Source organism: Gopherus evgoodei, chromosome 2 (genome assembly GCF_007399415.2).
Source record: "Gopherus evgoodei ecotype Sinaloan lineage chromosome 2, rGopEvg1_v1.p, whole genome shotgun sequence".
In the NCBI taxonomy this organism is placed as follows: domain Eukaryota; kingdom Metazoa; phylum Chordata; order Testudines; family Testudinidae; genus Gopherus; species Gopherus evgoodei.
In genome coordinates, this window is record NC_044323.1 from 31735381 (window position 1) to 31751942 (window position 16562).

At 41.6% G+C, this 16562-nt stretch overlaps 1 protein-coding gene and 1 pseudogene across 3 annotated transcripts in view; one reads left to right on the plus strand and one right to left on the minus strand.

Annotated features, from left to right (window-relative positions):
* Positions 1-8544, minus strand: part of WAC (WW domain containing adaptor with coiled-coil) — a 125635-nt gene extending 117091 nt beyond the window's left edge. Inside the window, exons 1-3 of one of the 3 annotated variants that reach the window (XM_030550279.1) lie at positions 8162-8544; positions 7994-8030; positions 6355-6550 (exon numbers count right to left, since the gene is read on the minus strand). In XM_030550279.1, the coding sequence (XP_030406139.1) occupies positions 6355-6550; positions 7994-8030; positions 8162-8202 (274 nt within the window). In that variant the 5' untranslated portion in view covers positions 8203-8544. The remainder of the gene's footprint in view (positions 1-6354; positions 6551-7993; positions 8031-8161) is intronic. The other 2 variants (XM_030550278.1, XM_030550280.1) reach the window with 2 other exon arrangements.
* A 2103-nt stretch (positions 8545-10647) lies between these two features.
* Positions 10648-10956, plus strand: LOC115644806 (annotated as a pseudogene).
* Positions 10957-16562: the final 5606 nt, after the last annotated feature.

A 16562-nucleotide genomic window follows, 5' to 3' on the forward strand; every position in this document is an offset into this window, starting at 1 on the left:
TGATGAAATTCACACTAGGGTACATAAGGAACTAGCTGAAGCAATGTCGGAAACATTAATTATTATTTTTGAGAACTCATGGAGGGCAGGAGAAGTCCAGAGGACTAGAGAAGGGCACAAACAGCACTTATCTTTAAAAAGGGGATCAAAGAGGACCAGTCAGCCTAACTTCAATACCTGGAAAGATACTGGTACAAAATATCAATTTGTAAGCACCCAGAGGATAAAAGGATAGTAACTAATAGCCAATAAGTATCTGCCAAAAACAAATCATGCCAAACTCATTTCTTTTTCTGACAGGGTTACTGGGGAAGTGGAGAAGGGGGAAACCTTGATTTTAGTAAAGTTTTTAAGAGAGTCATATGTGACATTCTCATAAGCAAACTAGGGAGGTGAAGTACTAGCAGGTGGGTGCAAAACTGGCTGAAAGGCCATACTCAAAAGTAGTTACCAATGGTTCACTGTCCATCTGGGAGGTCATATCTAGTGGGGTCCCGCAAGAGCCAGTCCTGGGTCTGGTACTATTCATTTTCATTAATTACTTGGAAAGTGGCGGGGAGAGTTTATACAATTTGCAGATGACACCAAGCTGACCGGAGCTGCAATAACTTTGGAGAACAGGATTAGAACTCAAAATTACCTTGACAAGTCAGAGAATTGGTCTGAAATCAACATGATAAAATTCAGTAAAGGCACGTACAAAGTGCATAAATACAAAAAGGGGAATAACTGGCTAAGCAGTAGTACTGCAGAAAATATGGGAGTTACAGTGGATTTCAAATTGAATGAGACAAAAATGTGATGCAGCTGCAAAAAAGGCTAATATTCTGGGGTGTATTAACAGTAATATGGTACGAAAGACATGGGAAGCAACTGTTGTCCCATTCTAATCAGTGCTGGTGAGATCTCAGAGGGAGTATGGTGTCCACTGTTTGGCTCCATGGCTTAAAAAAGGATATGGACAAACTGGAGACAGTCCAGAGAGCAAAAAAGTGATAAAACGCTTAGAAAATGAGCATGTTTAGTCTTCAGAAAAGGTGACTCCAGGGAGAACCTGGTAGCAGTCATCAAATGTGAAGGGCAGTTATAAAAAGGACTGTGATCAATTGCTCTCTGTGTTGACTGAAGGTAGGACAAGAAGCAATCCACTTAATTTGCAAAAAAAAAAAAAAAAAAAAAAAAGAGAGAGATTGACCTTAAGACAGAAAAAACTTTCTAACCATAAGGATTGTTAAGTTATAGAACAGCCTTTCAAGGGAGATCATGGAATCCCCATCACTGGAGGTTTTTAAGAACAGGTTAGACAAACTGTCAGGAATAGTGTAGGTGTACTTGGTCTTGCCTCTGCATGAGTAGCTGGACTAGATGACTCTCAAGGTCCCCTTCCTGACCTGTATTTCTACGATTCTGTGAAGTGAAAAAAATAAGGAGGGTTTCCACACCACACACACTGTATCTTCTGTGTAAATTATAATAAGAATAGGTAAAAAAAATCATGTGCTTTTTCAAACTGAAGATGTCCCTTAGCAGTATCAGAAAATAAATGTGATAGTATACATTAGAAAGTTTTCCCTCAAGACTAAAAATCCAGGGAACTGAGTTTCTGATTGGTCCAGAACAAATGCTTGTAAAAGTTTACTGGTCTTGGAAGCTTTTTCTATTCACTCTCCCAAATAATCATTTTTGCAACCATCTTCCACATACTTAAACACAGATATTTCGAGAATTGCTGGAGTCAAAAATTAAATCTTTATACCATTTGACGGATGAGAGAATTTACAGCCTTCAAAGTGTTTCCTAGGCCACCCACCCTCTCACTGATAATCACATAGACTTCTCCTCCCTTCCCCATGACTGAGCAGCATCCTGAAGGCAGTGCTTCCATGGTAGATTAAAAAAAACACTCCTCTAACATTTACTGCTTTTAATGTATTTAGCTTGTTGAACACTGTCTACTCTCTCTCTCTCTACCCCTCCTCCCCCATTTCCTTATCCCCCTGCACACATGCTTTGCTGCTATCAGGTTTTTAATCTGTTTGCCTACACTTGGGTTTTCTTCTCCTCTGCATTTACAGCTCAGCCAGCTACTCTTCTCTCCCAACTGCCCTGTTCATTTTCCCTGATGGTGAATGCCCACTCCACTAGCTGCTTGCTTCCTTTCCTCCATAGCAATGGCCCCCAAGAAGGCAGGCTGGCTCATTTCCAGCTGTTTCAATAGGTATTTAGTGTCTTCTTGCAATGAATGTCCTGGACTCTTGGTAGACAAGGGAAGCCAGGAGCCTGTGACATATCAGCTCTCTGCAAAAACTCCTTTTGTAAAATAGTCCATTTTAGCTTTGATGGTTATTGTCAGGCCCCTCTGTTCTGTAGTGATTTAGTTAGCTTGGCATTTTATATTATTGAATATATCTTATTCTAAAGTTTAGATCAATAATTTCTTATATCTAAAATTCTTCTAGTTTAAGTTCACAAGTAACTAAAGGTAATCAACATTAACTATTCCCATCCAAATTCAGTGAAGTTTTAGTATCTAGATAATATCAATTGAATTAGTCTGTGTAGGGAAAAAATGTAGTACATGATCTAAAAGGTTTCATGTTGCATATACGAATATTGTTCAAATAATACAATTTTAACAGTCATCTATTCACCTGTATATTAATAATATGACAAAAAGAAAACAGATTTTCACAGATCCTCATGAACTTAGACAGAGCAGGATGCCTGAGATCATTTCATATCAACTAACACCTGCCTTTAGATAGGTTTGGAGTACACATGGCCAAAGCTGAAATCCCTATCTAAACTCAAATTCTGCCCCCTTATATTTTCCATCATTGATGACAAAGACGCTCTGTCACTAAGGCATGACCTGGAAGTGATTTTTCATAACTCCTCCCTTGACCTACAGGATGTACTCAATTTTGCAACTTCTTTTTTCAGTTTTAAGTGCAGATCTTTTCTTCCTATTCCCACATCTAACCTACTCACCAGGCTTCATTACCTCCTCCTCTCAGGCTCTCTGAAACTCGTATCTCCCCCTCCAGTGCTCTGAAAACCCAACTGCTAGGATCATTTTCCTTCCCTGTTAGTCTGCCCTGCCACAATACACACATTTTGAATCCTTCTATTGATTTCTCCCTTTTTCTACTAAGTCAAATTCAAGCTTCTTCTCCTCGCCTTCAAGACTCTTCATGGCTATCTTTTCCCTGCCAACAATGCTAGCTTTAACTGCTCACCTCCCTCAGGCTGGCTGTTTCTACACATGGAATCCCCTGCTGGAACCAACAGATAACCCCACAAGACCCACATCTGTGACTCCTACAAGAAACTGGCCAAAAAACAATAGATTATGGGCTGTATGGTATAGTTATTTTGTGCATTGTTTGTCACCATAGATTTTAAGCTCTTCAGGACAGGGACTAGGCTTCCATGTGTGAGACCTGAATATAAACACAAGATAGTAATTTTGCCACTTGGCTGTGAATATTTGCTTTTATTCTGTCACACTCCAACACTTTTTTTTTTTTTTTAAACCACTGGATGAACAATCACATCACTTCCACTACCACTGGTAGTGTAGCCAAATGTTTATGCTACACATTAAAGGTGGATGCATTTTAGTGTAGTCTGTGTGTGACTTTCCTTGGTCGATAAGAGGACAAAATATGTCAAAAGCCTACAATAACCCTGGAATAAACTTTACCCATTACCAGAGAGAGTGAATACTCAACTTGCTTTACTTGTATTATACCAACACATAAGGCTTGTCCACACAGTTTGGGCTGTTCTTGGTATCACTATAATTACACTGATTAGAAACCAATTTAGTTACAGTGGTACAACTTCCTACTGCAGATGCAGTTATATATTAGTACAAAGATGCATATATCTATACATCTCATTTCAGGAATAAGCTTTATGGATATAAACACTTTTATATGTGTATAACTGCATCCATACTAGTTATACCACTTGATTTACATTGGTCTCTAAAACAATACAATTATAGCAACACAAAACAAAAAAAACCCAGATAAGCCCTTAATAAAATTAAGTCAATTTTTGCTTTACCACAAAATACTGGACCAGATTCAGGACTGAATAAATTCAAAACATCAACACACTGTACCACTTAAGTCATCTGCTTGCTCAAAGAAAAATTGGAAACTAGGAGAATGAAAAATTGAAGTGATTTTTAAAATTAACTTTAAAAGGAGAGCAATGGGTGCGTTTAGGCTTCTAGTTTAGTGTTTAAAACTCCAGTGTTGCATAGTGCACGTTGTTGGGTTTTGCTTTTTTTTTTTTTTTAAACAAAACTTAAAGTTAATAAAAAAAATCACAGGAGTATTTCCATTCAACTAATTCGCTTAGATATAGTCAGTCCCTTGCAGTAGTTCCAAACAAAACACTACAATGCTACAATAATGAAACTGACTAGAAAATGAATAAATACAAAAGTGAAACCGGTCTATTTTCACTGCCTAAACTAAGAGAAATGCAAACAATAAACACATTCAAAATAATGGAAAAGAAAACGACATTACTAATTTTACTTCAATTAATAGTCCTAGGTCCTATTAGCATTTAGTAAAGTTTTTTTTTTAAAAATGCTATCTAACTTGACAATATCTATCCATTTAAACAAAATACTGTACGTTCTCAGTAAGGTTTCTGTAGCCCTGAACTTGAGAGAGATATGGGAAATATTGAGATAATGTGACTTCTGTATTGGTATAATTAGTGACACAGTGGAACAATCAGCAGTATATTTCAATGCAATTACAGTACACACTAGCCTGTATTTAAAATCAAGTACCCATTACATCCAATGACCATAATACCCAATAAATGTATCAGCAACACTCAGTCAAGAAGTTCCAGTTTTGTTCAAACACCTAACTCCAATTCATAAAAATGATGAGTATGCCATACATCTTAATGGTGTTAAAGTAAAATGCATGCAGTTTAAACCTTTGTATAGATATTTCAGAGCACAGATTTATCTGCATAAGTAGGCTCTGCCAGTTTGTTCTATGCACTATGCTTTACTGGTCACAATTTAATATTATTTCCCTCAATTATGCTATTTTTATGGAATGTAAGCTAGACATGATTACTGAATACGTAAATAATTCTTAGTTTTTATAAAACAAAATCACTTCCATTTATTTCATTTTGTGTCATTTAACAAACACTCTTTATTCTGAAAGGCTCACATTCACTTATGCAAACATTCAGGACTACTTGTTACACATACTAAAAATACACTGTGTGTGTGACCTCCATTAATCATAACACACTGAATTTTTCACTCCATGAAGGAACGGGGGGGTCGGGGGGGAGGAGAGAACAGAAAGGGAAGTAGCCTTCTATTCCTTTTACATATTCCAGTATCTAGACTGCATTATCTCTCAACACCACTGTATACATCCATGAGGCACTGCATCACCAACCATTCAGTCCAGGTGGACTTGAGAACTTGAACTTATTTCTCCTATGTTTACACACAGTGAGAATGGGTTCAATATTCAGCTGCCATCCCCACCCCCTCAAGTGCTCCTATATTGGACCCTGATCCTCCAAACACTTACACATGTGCTTACCTTTACTAAGGTAAGTCCCATGAAAATCAATGGAACTAGTTTAACTAGTAAAAAGTTAAGAAAAAAGTGTTAAGTGTTTGAAGGATCAATGCCTTGGGGAGCAAGTAAGTAGAACCAGAAACTAAAACCCAGTCTCTTGAATGGTAGCATAGAATAGAAGCATATCAGGCTTGCAAAGAACTTTATCTATCAAGTATGGAAGTGTAACATTTAGAAGAACAGCACATTAAAAAGAAAATTATTAATCCAAGTTAACCTGTGACCTTTTCTTATGCCCTAACACATTATAAGCAATTTAAACAACTGAACAACAGAAGACAGACTAATAGTAGCTGAAACTCTGATGCTTCAAAGTCTTTGGAAGAATAAGTAAAAATGCAGTCTGTTTATAAAAAAATCTAAAATGTAATCTAATTAAGATGTTACCATATACTGCCTTTAGAAGTCAGCTTGAAAATGCAACAATACAAAAAAAAATAAATTTAATAAATCTCTTGGTGGGTTCATTGAAATCTACTATTTTTTGGAAGAGTAAAAATTAGTTCAGTTTAAAAGACCAAGGGCAATTGCCTCCAGTGGAACTGATCACTATATCTTGGTCTCAGTGCAGTCTTCTCACCACAGTGTAAGGCATGTAATTTAATGTGAAGCTGTGCTCATGTCAGTTATAACTGTTTCACTTGTTACTTCAATAAAATTGAAGTCAGATTACTACTGCTTAAATAAAAGTCAATTAAAAACAACTCACCTCCATCCCTCTCTCTAACTCTGTGAGTATGCACACTTTTTGCTTTACTGTGCCCTGTGGTGTCACCATATTTGTTTTCAGGGCTATCAGATCGCCGCAACATTTTATTTGGTGGTGAAGGATCTGTGGTGTCTCGTATCTTGTCATGACGGTGATCACCACCACTGGGGTGACTCTTTGATGAGTATTTAAGAGTCTGCAAAAGATGAGAATATGTTTTAAAATGAAATCCAATTATGTAGCAGTTAATATTACTTCCAACTAATACAAATTCTAAATTTACAAGATATTTAAGATTTTTCACTGTCTAGTGTAAATTTTAGCGATAAAATTATTTCTAACGTATATTTGTGTGACATATCGACATTTTAGGAAGACAAGTAGCATAAAGATTCCCAATTTTAATTATCCTATCTACAGTAAGAAATTCTATTCTTATTTAGCTCTTATATCATATTCCCCCACTGTGGGCTCAGAGGCGAATATATGCTATAATAGGGTATTAAAATTAAACTGCAATTCCTTGAATTCTAATTCATCTTGTGCTATACACATTCAGCATTACATAGACTGCTGACTTTCTTCTTTTTTGGGAGCAGGAGTTCAGTTACTTAATAAGTAATGTTATAAAAACAGAAGTTATCATTTACAAATTCTGAATGAACCAGTGTATGCACTGTAAGTTTAATTCAAAGTCACTTAAGCTCACCCACCGCCTTGAATTTCCAGAACTTTATCTGGGCACAAGAATAACTAAGACAGTATTAAAAAGGATGCTGAACTGGGGGAAAAGGGTGTGAGGTGGTGTGGAGGAGAGCTTAATTTGTGTTCATTCTGAAATATTTACACATTGGAAGCAGCACTGATCAGCATCTTTCACTTGCTTGCTTTCACAATGCAAACCTCTGGATGGGGAAATGTTTACATTTAGATGAACTGTCACTAACAGCTGCTTTCAATTGTTACATTTTGTTTCACAACTAGTCAGCCAAATGCCCAGAAAACAGCCCCTCAAATGTGCCAGGGGAGCACAATACCCCACTCCCCTACCTATAGGAATAGGTGTCCTCAAAAAACCACAGCTAGCACTCCCCAAGAACTAAGCTTTCAGGCTAGGGAGGGGAGTATGTCACGCCTCTCAGAAATACAAGTAGTTTCTCAGTGACATAAGGATTTGATGCAGGTTTCTGAGCGCAAGCTGCAGCCCCAGTGGGCCATGGGCTACAGTGTGCCCTGCTCAGCTGTCAACTCCCAGCAGGAATTTGGGGAGCGGGCGAGGGTCTTTCTCTGGCCTTTAGAGAACACGTTTTACTATGTTTTTCATTACATGCGATACTGACTCATTCTCCCGCCCCCTGCCTTCTCCCGGCACTGAGGGCCGAACCCTACACAGGACCTCGCTAGGCCTCACCTAGCCTCCCTGCCTCTGCCCCGCCGGGCGCCAGAGGGAACCGGGACCCCTCCGCCCTCCCACATAGGCGCCCCTTCTCGGTACTAAAGGGCTCGTGAGTGGAAGAGGCGGGGAAGTGGCAGCACCGCGGCCTGCGTCGGCGGCCGAAGCCTGTGCTGGAGTAGCTCCCCCCCCTCCGCTCTCTCCCCTGCTCCTCCTCCTGGGCCTAGCGGCCAGCGCTGCAGGTACCTGGTAGGGCTGAGAGTCCCCCCTGCGGTCGTGACAGCTGGAAGAGAGAGAGAAAGCGACGTTAGCGAACAACCGTTACCGGCCGCCGAGGGGGAGGGGTACCACAAACATGGCGGAGGGCCTGGGGGAGCCCCGCGCGGGGTGGGGGAAAGGGAGGAGGGGATTTACCCATCACTGAGTCTCTGCTGTTTCCTCGCATACATTACCATCAATGCCCGGCCTGTGTGCGTGAGTGTGAGGGGACCAGGAGGGGACGGCCGCGGCCGGGCCACAGGCGCCGAGGGGGGAGGAGGGGGAGACAGCGCTCCGCCTCACCACCGACCGGGACAGGGGAGGGGAGGGAGACAGGGAGGGGGCGGCTCAGGCAGCTCGGCTGGGAGCAGCGCTCACGGGCCCATCTCCTCTCTGCACAGCGAAAGGGGAGACGCCACAGCTCGGCCCCGCACACACTGAGATACTGAGGCGCACAGACGCCTCCTCCCCCCGCTGCTCCCACCACCGCCGCCGCCGCTCCTCCAACTACATCCGGGAAACTCGGGCGACGCCTTGTTCGGTTAACGTCGGTTGTTTTCGGCTGTTTTCGGCACGCCCCTCCCACTCGGCCCCTCTGCTCTTGGGCGGCTGTGCCTTCGGGAAACATCGGCTATTTCCGCCAAGTCCAACGCCCTCACTCTTCCCATTCGGACAACATCGGTTATTTCCGCCCCCAGCCTGCCACTACCGGGTAACGACCTCTACCAGCCTTCGGAAAATATCGGCTATCGCCGCAGACAGCTCCTTCGCATTCGGAAGTTGTCGGGTATTTCCGTGACCCTTCACCCCTCGGCCGGCGGCCACTCCCGGTTGGAACGCTCGGAGAAAGCAACTGTTTGGAGAGCCGGGCTGGCTGATTGGCCAAGAGCTCCTCGTTTCTTGGGTGGCATGGCGAGCTCCTGAGAGGCGTGCTCCGCTCTGCTGCAGACAGCCTGGGGTGAGAGCGCTGGCTACCAGCTAGTGCAGACCGCTTTCCGGCTGGTGGAGGAGGCTCTTCGTCTAGGTTGGGTACAGCAGGGGCAATGGCAAGGGACAGGGTCTCCCCCAAGCCCGACTGAGAAATGGGAGGGTAAAAAGGGAACCATCTTGTGTACGTCCTATCTCCTGAGAGGAAACTCGGGACGGGGAAGGTTAAAACGGCCCTTTGGGAGGCTTGCTCCTGGCTGCATGGATGTGCGAGTGTGTCCGCTGTGCTGCCCTTTGCGGCGCTTGTTTGTCTCGCAGCAGCCCCAGTGGATGTTCAAGTCTTAAGACTCGAAGGCTGGGGCTTTCTTCCTGTCTCTGTTAGGAAAGTGCCTGAATTGTCACCGCCATAGTTGCTGTGGGAGTTAGGTGGCAATAATAAGAGCCGCCCCAGTGGGGTTTCCCCTCTCAAATTGCCAGGCTTTTGGTGGCGGTGCTGCTTGTAGCGTGCCATAGCAGCCACTGCTTGAAGCCCCGGAGAACACTCTCTTTGTCTCCACTTGGTAGTAAGAGGATGGAGAACAAATAGGGCTGGGGTACATCCCTGGCACCCTCGCACCTGCAATCAGTTCCCATAGCAAGCATGTAATGTTCATGATATAATGGCTCTTCTGTGGAGACAGAGCACTCTCACACTGCCTACTCATCCAGACTGCTCCCGGTATCGCGAAGAAAAGCAGCTCTCCAGAGCAGAGGCGGGCAGCTAGCTTGCACATTACAAAACATACTCATCTAACCCATGTCCACGTGCGTTTGAAAATAGCGTGTTGAATTGATTCATAGAATCATAGAATATCAGGGTTGCAAGGGACCTCAGGAGGTCATGTAGTCCAACCCCCTGTTCAGAGCAGGACCAATCCCCAACTAAATCAAAGTTTGGATGCCCGGAGCAGCTAGAGAGAAGGTAAATCGTTGCGGGGGATTGGGAGGAGTCTGGGGACATTCCGGCTGGTGGCGCCTATCTTGTGCTGGACTCACTATAGGCAGACCTGGGAAGTACTGTGAGTGGAGGTGGTACAGTACTACTTGTGGTTAAGTACAGTATCAGATGGAGAAAATGTCTTTCTTTATCCTTGACTTTGAGTGAATATTTCTGCTGACAGTCACCAAATTTCTGTCCTCCATAGAAAAGACTATATTTGTAGATTACAGTTTTATATTTGTGACCAAGCACTGAAATTCTGAGCCCAAAAGGAGTTTTTTTTTCCAAGAAAGTTGTAATAGGAAGCTACAGTGAAAATTATTTTGTGACAGTTTTGCTGTAATGAAGGGTTAGACTTCATTATATGTAAACATTCAGTACCTATCAAAAGAAACTCACTAAAGCACTGAGTAAATAAATGGAAATTCTGGAACCTTGAAATTGGGCCCTGAACCCTAGACAGACAGAGGCTGGGAACATCACAGAAGTTGTGTCCTTAGGTATGTTAAACTTAAGTCTGGGGAGGTTCGGGTTTTGTTTTGTTCTTTTAAAAGCAAAATGCTGTTTTACCATAGCTGTACCTGTGCTGGTTTGTTAGTGGAGGGTTGTTCACAAAAGCCCAACTACAGGCTTTTTTGTTTTGTTTTTCCTTTTTAAATGAAAGTGCTGAATGGTGTCGCTGAGACAGGACTCTGAAAGTGGTGGCAGAGTCCACTGAGAGGGTGGAGCCTGGATGATGACTCAGCAGGGAGCTGTTCTGCAGGGTTACAATAATGAGCTGGTGAAATGCATTGAAGACTTATGCATGCAAAGAGAAGAACTGAACAAGCAGATCCAGCAAGCGGAATTGGAAAAAAATAAACTCCAGCATGAAATCCGAATCCTGTCTGAGCAATTGGAGTGTGTCTGTGAAAGCTTGGCCCAGAAGACAGCTTCACGGAACGAGCTTGATAAAATCCTTGCTGAAACTGAAACTGCTTATATGAAGATTTTGGATAGTTCTAGAATGCTGCTAAATGTCCTGAAGAAGGAAGTGGGGAATTGAAACAAAGCTGCAGAGCTGAAAAGCAACGTGGCCTGAAACAGCTAAATGCTTGGACTCTTAACACGATTACAATTCCTCCTGTTCAGAAATGAGGTTAGCCACAGAACCCTGTGATGAGCATAAATCTGAGAAAGGGTTCTACCTTAACTTTTGTATATGTTTTTAGCACATTTAAAATCATGGAAAATAATGTACAATACAGATAAATAAAGCTACTGTTTTTTGCTAAAAATTTCTGTATAATTATCTAAACAAACCAGCACATACGAAGAGTTACATAGACTTTGCAAATAGATTTGAGGAAAATAGAGGTCAAATTTTGGACCAACCAACTTTGACATTATGCCTCTTTAATAACTGTAAGGGAAGGTCAGCAAGGAAAGGATTCTCTTTACCACTCAAGCCCTAAATGTTTACAACTGAATTTCAATCTGATTTATTAGTACTCCTTAAATCTGAGAGGAAAGAACAACTTTGTCTCTTTTCAGTCACTCCCATAGCAATGGCAGGAATACATGTTAATGACTTCTTTGAGAAATCCTATCCAGTTAATCCAATTCAGTTCTCTCCTGGGAAACATTGCAACTGAGGCCTTGGAAGAAGGGATGGTATAGAACGAGTGGGCAGGTGGTGACGTCTGAACATGGACAAAATACTTCTGACTCCTTTTGGCTGAGTCAAGATGAAGATGATGAATTGTTTCAACTGTTACTGGCCAAATAAAAATCTGCTAATAGTTTATTCTTTTAGGGGTCTATTCTCTATCTGAAATGTGCCCATAACTCAATCTCAGTATTATTTATTTTTATTAAGATGGCATCCAGAGACTCAGCAGTTTCATGTTGCTGTCAGGCCCACCTAAACCCCCTTTAAAATAAATGGAACAGGATTACGTCAAAATATGTTAAAATCATTAAATTTTAGGGGGGAGGGATAGCTCAGTGGTTTGAGCATTGGCCTGCTAAACCTAGGGTTGTGAGCTCAGTCCTTGAGGGATTTGGGGCAAAACCAATACTTGGTCCTGCTAGTGAAGGCAGGGGGCTAGACTCAATGACCCTTCAGGGTCCCTTCCAGTTCTATGAGATAGGGGTGGGTGTGTGTATGTATAATATAACAAAAAAAAGACATACTATTTAGCAGATGCTCTCTTTAGAAATTGAATTTCCAAAGTCCAAGTTAATCATGTCCTTGCAAAGTGCATGGCAACTATAAACTTGCATACTAGGAGAGAATAGATCCCTTCATTTTTATAGTAGATGGCTATGTGTGGTATTCTAATAGGAAACAAACTTTTGAGTCCTTAGAACTCAAGACCATACATTACACAACTATTATTTATAAGGATTTTGGCACCCCTTATCACTGTAATATCTTTATACAACTTGTTTCAATGACAACTTTTTACATAACTTTCTCAAAGTTGTTTGCCTATTGAGTTAATCTTAACTGATGGTAAAAGACAGAACTGCCTTAAGACTTTATTTTGTATTCCCTTATGTAAAACTTCTATTACTCATGTATCATAAGATGTCATATCATGTAGCAAAAGATTTATGAAGAATATGGTGGGAGAGTTTTACATACGCACTAGAAGAAGAAAATAATATTAGAGTTGGCTCTCTAGCTGTGAGACTTTCTTTTGCATGTGATTAAAAACAACCTAGTTTGGAGAGGGAGGGAAGAGAACATGGCCGAAATCTCAATTCTAATCTTGTTTTCTATTTCTAGTACGTACTAAACCTTTCTTTTTATATTGCCCTGCACACTAACAAACTGTAGCACTAGCTTTGCTCTTAGATGTGCATGGCAGTAAAATCGTGCATGGTGCCAAGTATCAGAGGGGTGTTAGTCTGTATCCACAAAAACAATGATGCAGAAGTAAGTTTTTTTTACTCACGAAAGCTTATGCCCAAATAATTTTGTTTGTCTTTAAGGTGCCACCAGACTCCTCATTGTTTTTTCAGTAAAATCTTTGTTTCATGCTGATTCAGTACATTTAAAAGAGTGCAGTTGTACTCTGACTTGTCGGGCAGCGTAATACAAATCATGAATCCCTCGGGTGCAAGAGCGAAGGGTATGTTAGTGCAAACTGTGTCTGGTGAGATTAGTCTCTATTCCGTTTTATGAAGCAAAGTTTATATTCTCCTGTGTGCAATGCTGCATTTTAAAAAAAAAACTCCGTTGGGAAAGAATGACTAAGCTAATCAACAATTTGTTCATTTCCACTAGCCTCACTTAAATAACACAGGAGTGACAAAACTAGCCAATATCAGGGATCCTGCTATTATTGTAATACTATAACACTAATGAGGTAAAATCCTGCTTCCTTGATTTTACTTTACTTCACAAAGATATTTTTTCACTGAGTTTGAGCTTCTATCCATCTAGGTGTTTGATCTGGTTACCATATCTGATCTTGCTCATTACTTGATTGCCATGTCATGCTTGTTATTGACATCACAATCTTAGATTTTTCTGAGACTCTAGATCAGTGCAGCAAAGACTTCTGTCCCAGAGTTGCATGTATGTATTCTACTTCATATTAGTAGACATTATTTAGTTGGAGTGGGACTTAGAGAATTTTAAGTGAAAAAGAACTTGTATCATGAAAGTTCTGGTTACAGAGAACTCAGATGGTAGTTTCATTATCCTGCTTGGGTTCTTGTGCTGTATTGCACTCTTCTCTCCATCACTGCTATCAGAGAGCTCTTTTACTGTCAGGTAACAAACCCGAATCTCTCCCTGTTATGAGAATATCTTCCTGCTGGGACATGAGGCATCTTTTTCTTTTTGCATGGAACATGCAGACTAGTTGTGACCATTTTTATTAAACCAGGTGATGGAGTTATTTGTACTTTTACTCAGTTCAATCAACATCAGGTTTCTGTTAAGCAATTGTTAAATTCTGCTGAGTCTGGATAATGCTTGTCCAATTTGTCTATATAGGGATTCCTCTGACTTACGACGCCTGATTGCATCAGACGCCACTTACGACGCTTTTCAGTTGACTGCCCATTTCGCCCCTACGATGCTTTTTTCGCCCTAAGGAGGAAAGCCGGCACAGAAAACACATGTCACATGCTGAGTCTCAGCCAATCACTGATTTCACTGTTAAAGTTTTCTGATTGGCTGAGCCCAGGGCTGAGAGCCAATCAAAAACAAATGGCATGCCTACCCAGCAACAAGCTATCTTAGCCATGGAAGCCAATCAGACAAGCAACTGCAAGGGACCCACTTCCAGCTCCATTCATTATAACTCAACCACAAAGGTTATTTACAAGCAACTCTGTAAAAAGCAAGACCAATTCTGTGTAGTATGTTGCCGGCATTCTGAGCAGCTGCCTGCCTTGCTGCCTTTCTGCCCAGTCTGACTTAAGATCCTCAGTTAATGGTCTTTGTGATGTCTAATTTTTTTTTAAAAATGGCAGAAAAGTGTAAATCCAGTACAGATGATGTTTCTTCTTCTAAGAAATGCAGAACAATTACTGTTGAAACAAAAATGGACATCATTAAGAGATCTGGAAAAGGGGAGACAGCAATTGAAATAAGCAGAGCTTTGGATATTCCCCGAACGACTATTGTGACCATCCTGAAAAACAAGGTTAGAATTAAGTATCAGAGGGGTAGCTGTGTTAGTCTGGATCTGTAAAAGCAGCAAAGAGTCCTGATGTGATGCAGTAGGGACTGTCTGTGTGGGGAGTGGGAGAGCAGGGGAGGACTTTAGGGGATGGACAATGCCAGGGCCTGTAACCTGAGCTAGGTAAGGGAGGGGAAAGGTCAACACCTTTGCCCGGGAAGGGGACAAAGGAAGGGGGTGGTAGGAGGGAAGCAGTTTGAGTTTGGGCTTGGGGCTGGATGGGCGGAATTCAGGGTATCCTAGCTAGGATCCAAGCACCCTGAAAGCCCAGAAGGACTCGATGGAGGGGTCCTGACTGTGCCTGCAAGCCCTGCTGTAACCTGTGTTCCTGTTGTCCAATAAACCTTCTGTTTTACTGGCTGGCTAAGAGTCACTGTGGGTCCCAGGAAGAGGGGTGCAGGGCCGGACTCCCCCACACTCCGTGACACCTGTGGCACCTTATAGACTAACAGACGTATTGGAGCATGAGCTTTCATGGGTATTCACCCATGAAAGTTCATGCTCCAAAACATCTGTTAGTCTATAAGGTGCCACAGGACTCTTTGCTGCTTTTACAAGATTAGAATTCAGGAACATGTCAAGGGCTCAGCTCCTATGCAGTCAACTGTGATAACTAAGCAGTGTGTTGGATTCATTGCTCAGGCTGAGGAGAGTTCTACTCATGAGCCCTTTAATGCAAGCCAAGTTTATGAAAGCACTTACACTGGTTTGTGACTGTTGTATTAAGCCAAATTTTGAGAGGTAAATATATTCTTCCATGGGTAATCCATTCTTCAGCACCGCCCAAGACCTAGGCCTTTGTGAATAATACATTTCTTTTTAAACAGTTCTGTTCTGAAACATGATTTTGTGCTAATTCCCCTCCCCTTAGTCAATCACAAATCTGCTCCCTGTATGTATTCAGAGTCCAATCTGCTTCCTATAGCTACATTTGTACTATTTTTTTTTTATTTGCATTGGTGCTACGAACCTAGTACAACTTTGAGAGAGACCTCTGTTGTGCTCTGGCTTGAGCATGAGTCCCCGTTCCAGGGGCAAATTCTGTGGAATTAGAAGACAGCTGCATTGCACAGGTGTAATTTGAGTTACGGAATCTGGTGTTTAATCACAAGTAAGAAATAACACAGCAGGGGGGAGGGGGTTCAGGCCTGAAATTTACTAAAGCATTCTTCTTACTTGCACACTGACAAACTTGATCTGGAAGTTGACTCAAATATGGAATCTCATGATGCTATTTTTACACAGTTAATATTCAGAGTGGAATCACACTTGCAAGATACGAGACATAAAAAACTAAGGAGAATTTTTTGGATATGTACTTAGGCAGCAGGTCTCTTTAACAGGAATGCTATTCAGTAATGATTTTAACTGTTTATGGCACAATAGTGTGTGGATTACTTGGTGTGTGTGACAAATGCAGGGGTGCTCTTTAGTAATTACTGTTCCTATATTTTGTTACCTGTATAGTATTAGTGACAAGGTGGGTGAGGTAATAATCTTTTATTGTACCAACTTCTGCTGGTGAGAAACAAGCTTCCAATTACCTCACCCACTTTGTCTCTCTAATATCCTGGGACAAACATGACTACAACTGCACTGCATACACCCTGTGTAGTATATCTGAACCATACATTGGGGCGAATATCTCACCTAGGGAGAGAAGACCCTTTTGAATAGTCACCTAACAGCTTACACTTAAGGGTTCTAAAGGACAGAGCTAGAGTGAATAGCCTCAATGGCTTTAGCTTGCTCTTTTGGGAAGCACCCAAATCAGTTTGAATGAGAGAAATATGCAGAGACCCACAGAGACTCAGGAGGACATGGGCTTGCTAAGGATCTATAAATTCTGTTCTGTTCCTGTAACTTAAGTGGAAAGTCTATCTACCTTGACTGATAGTGAAATATAAGATTAAATATGCCTAAAGGGAGTTTGTTTTAAATTTGTTGTTTTTTTTCCCTCTAATGCTTT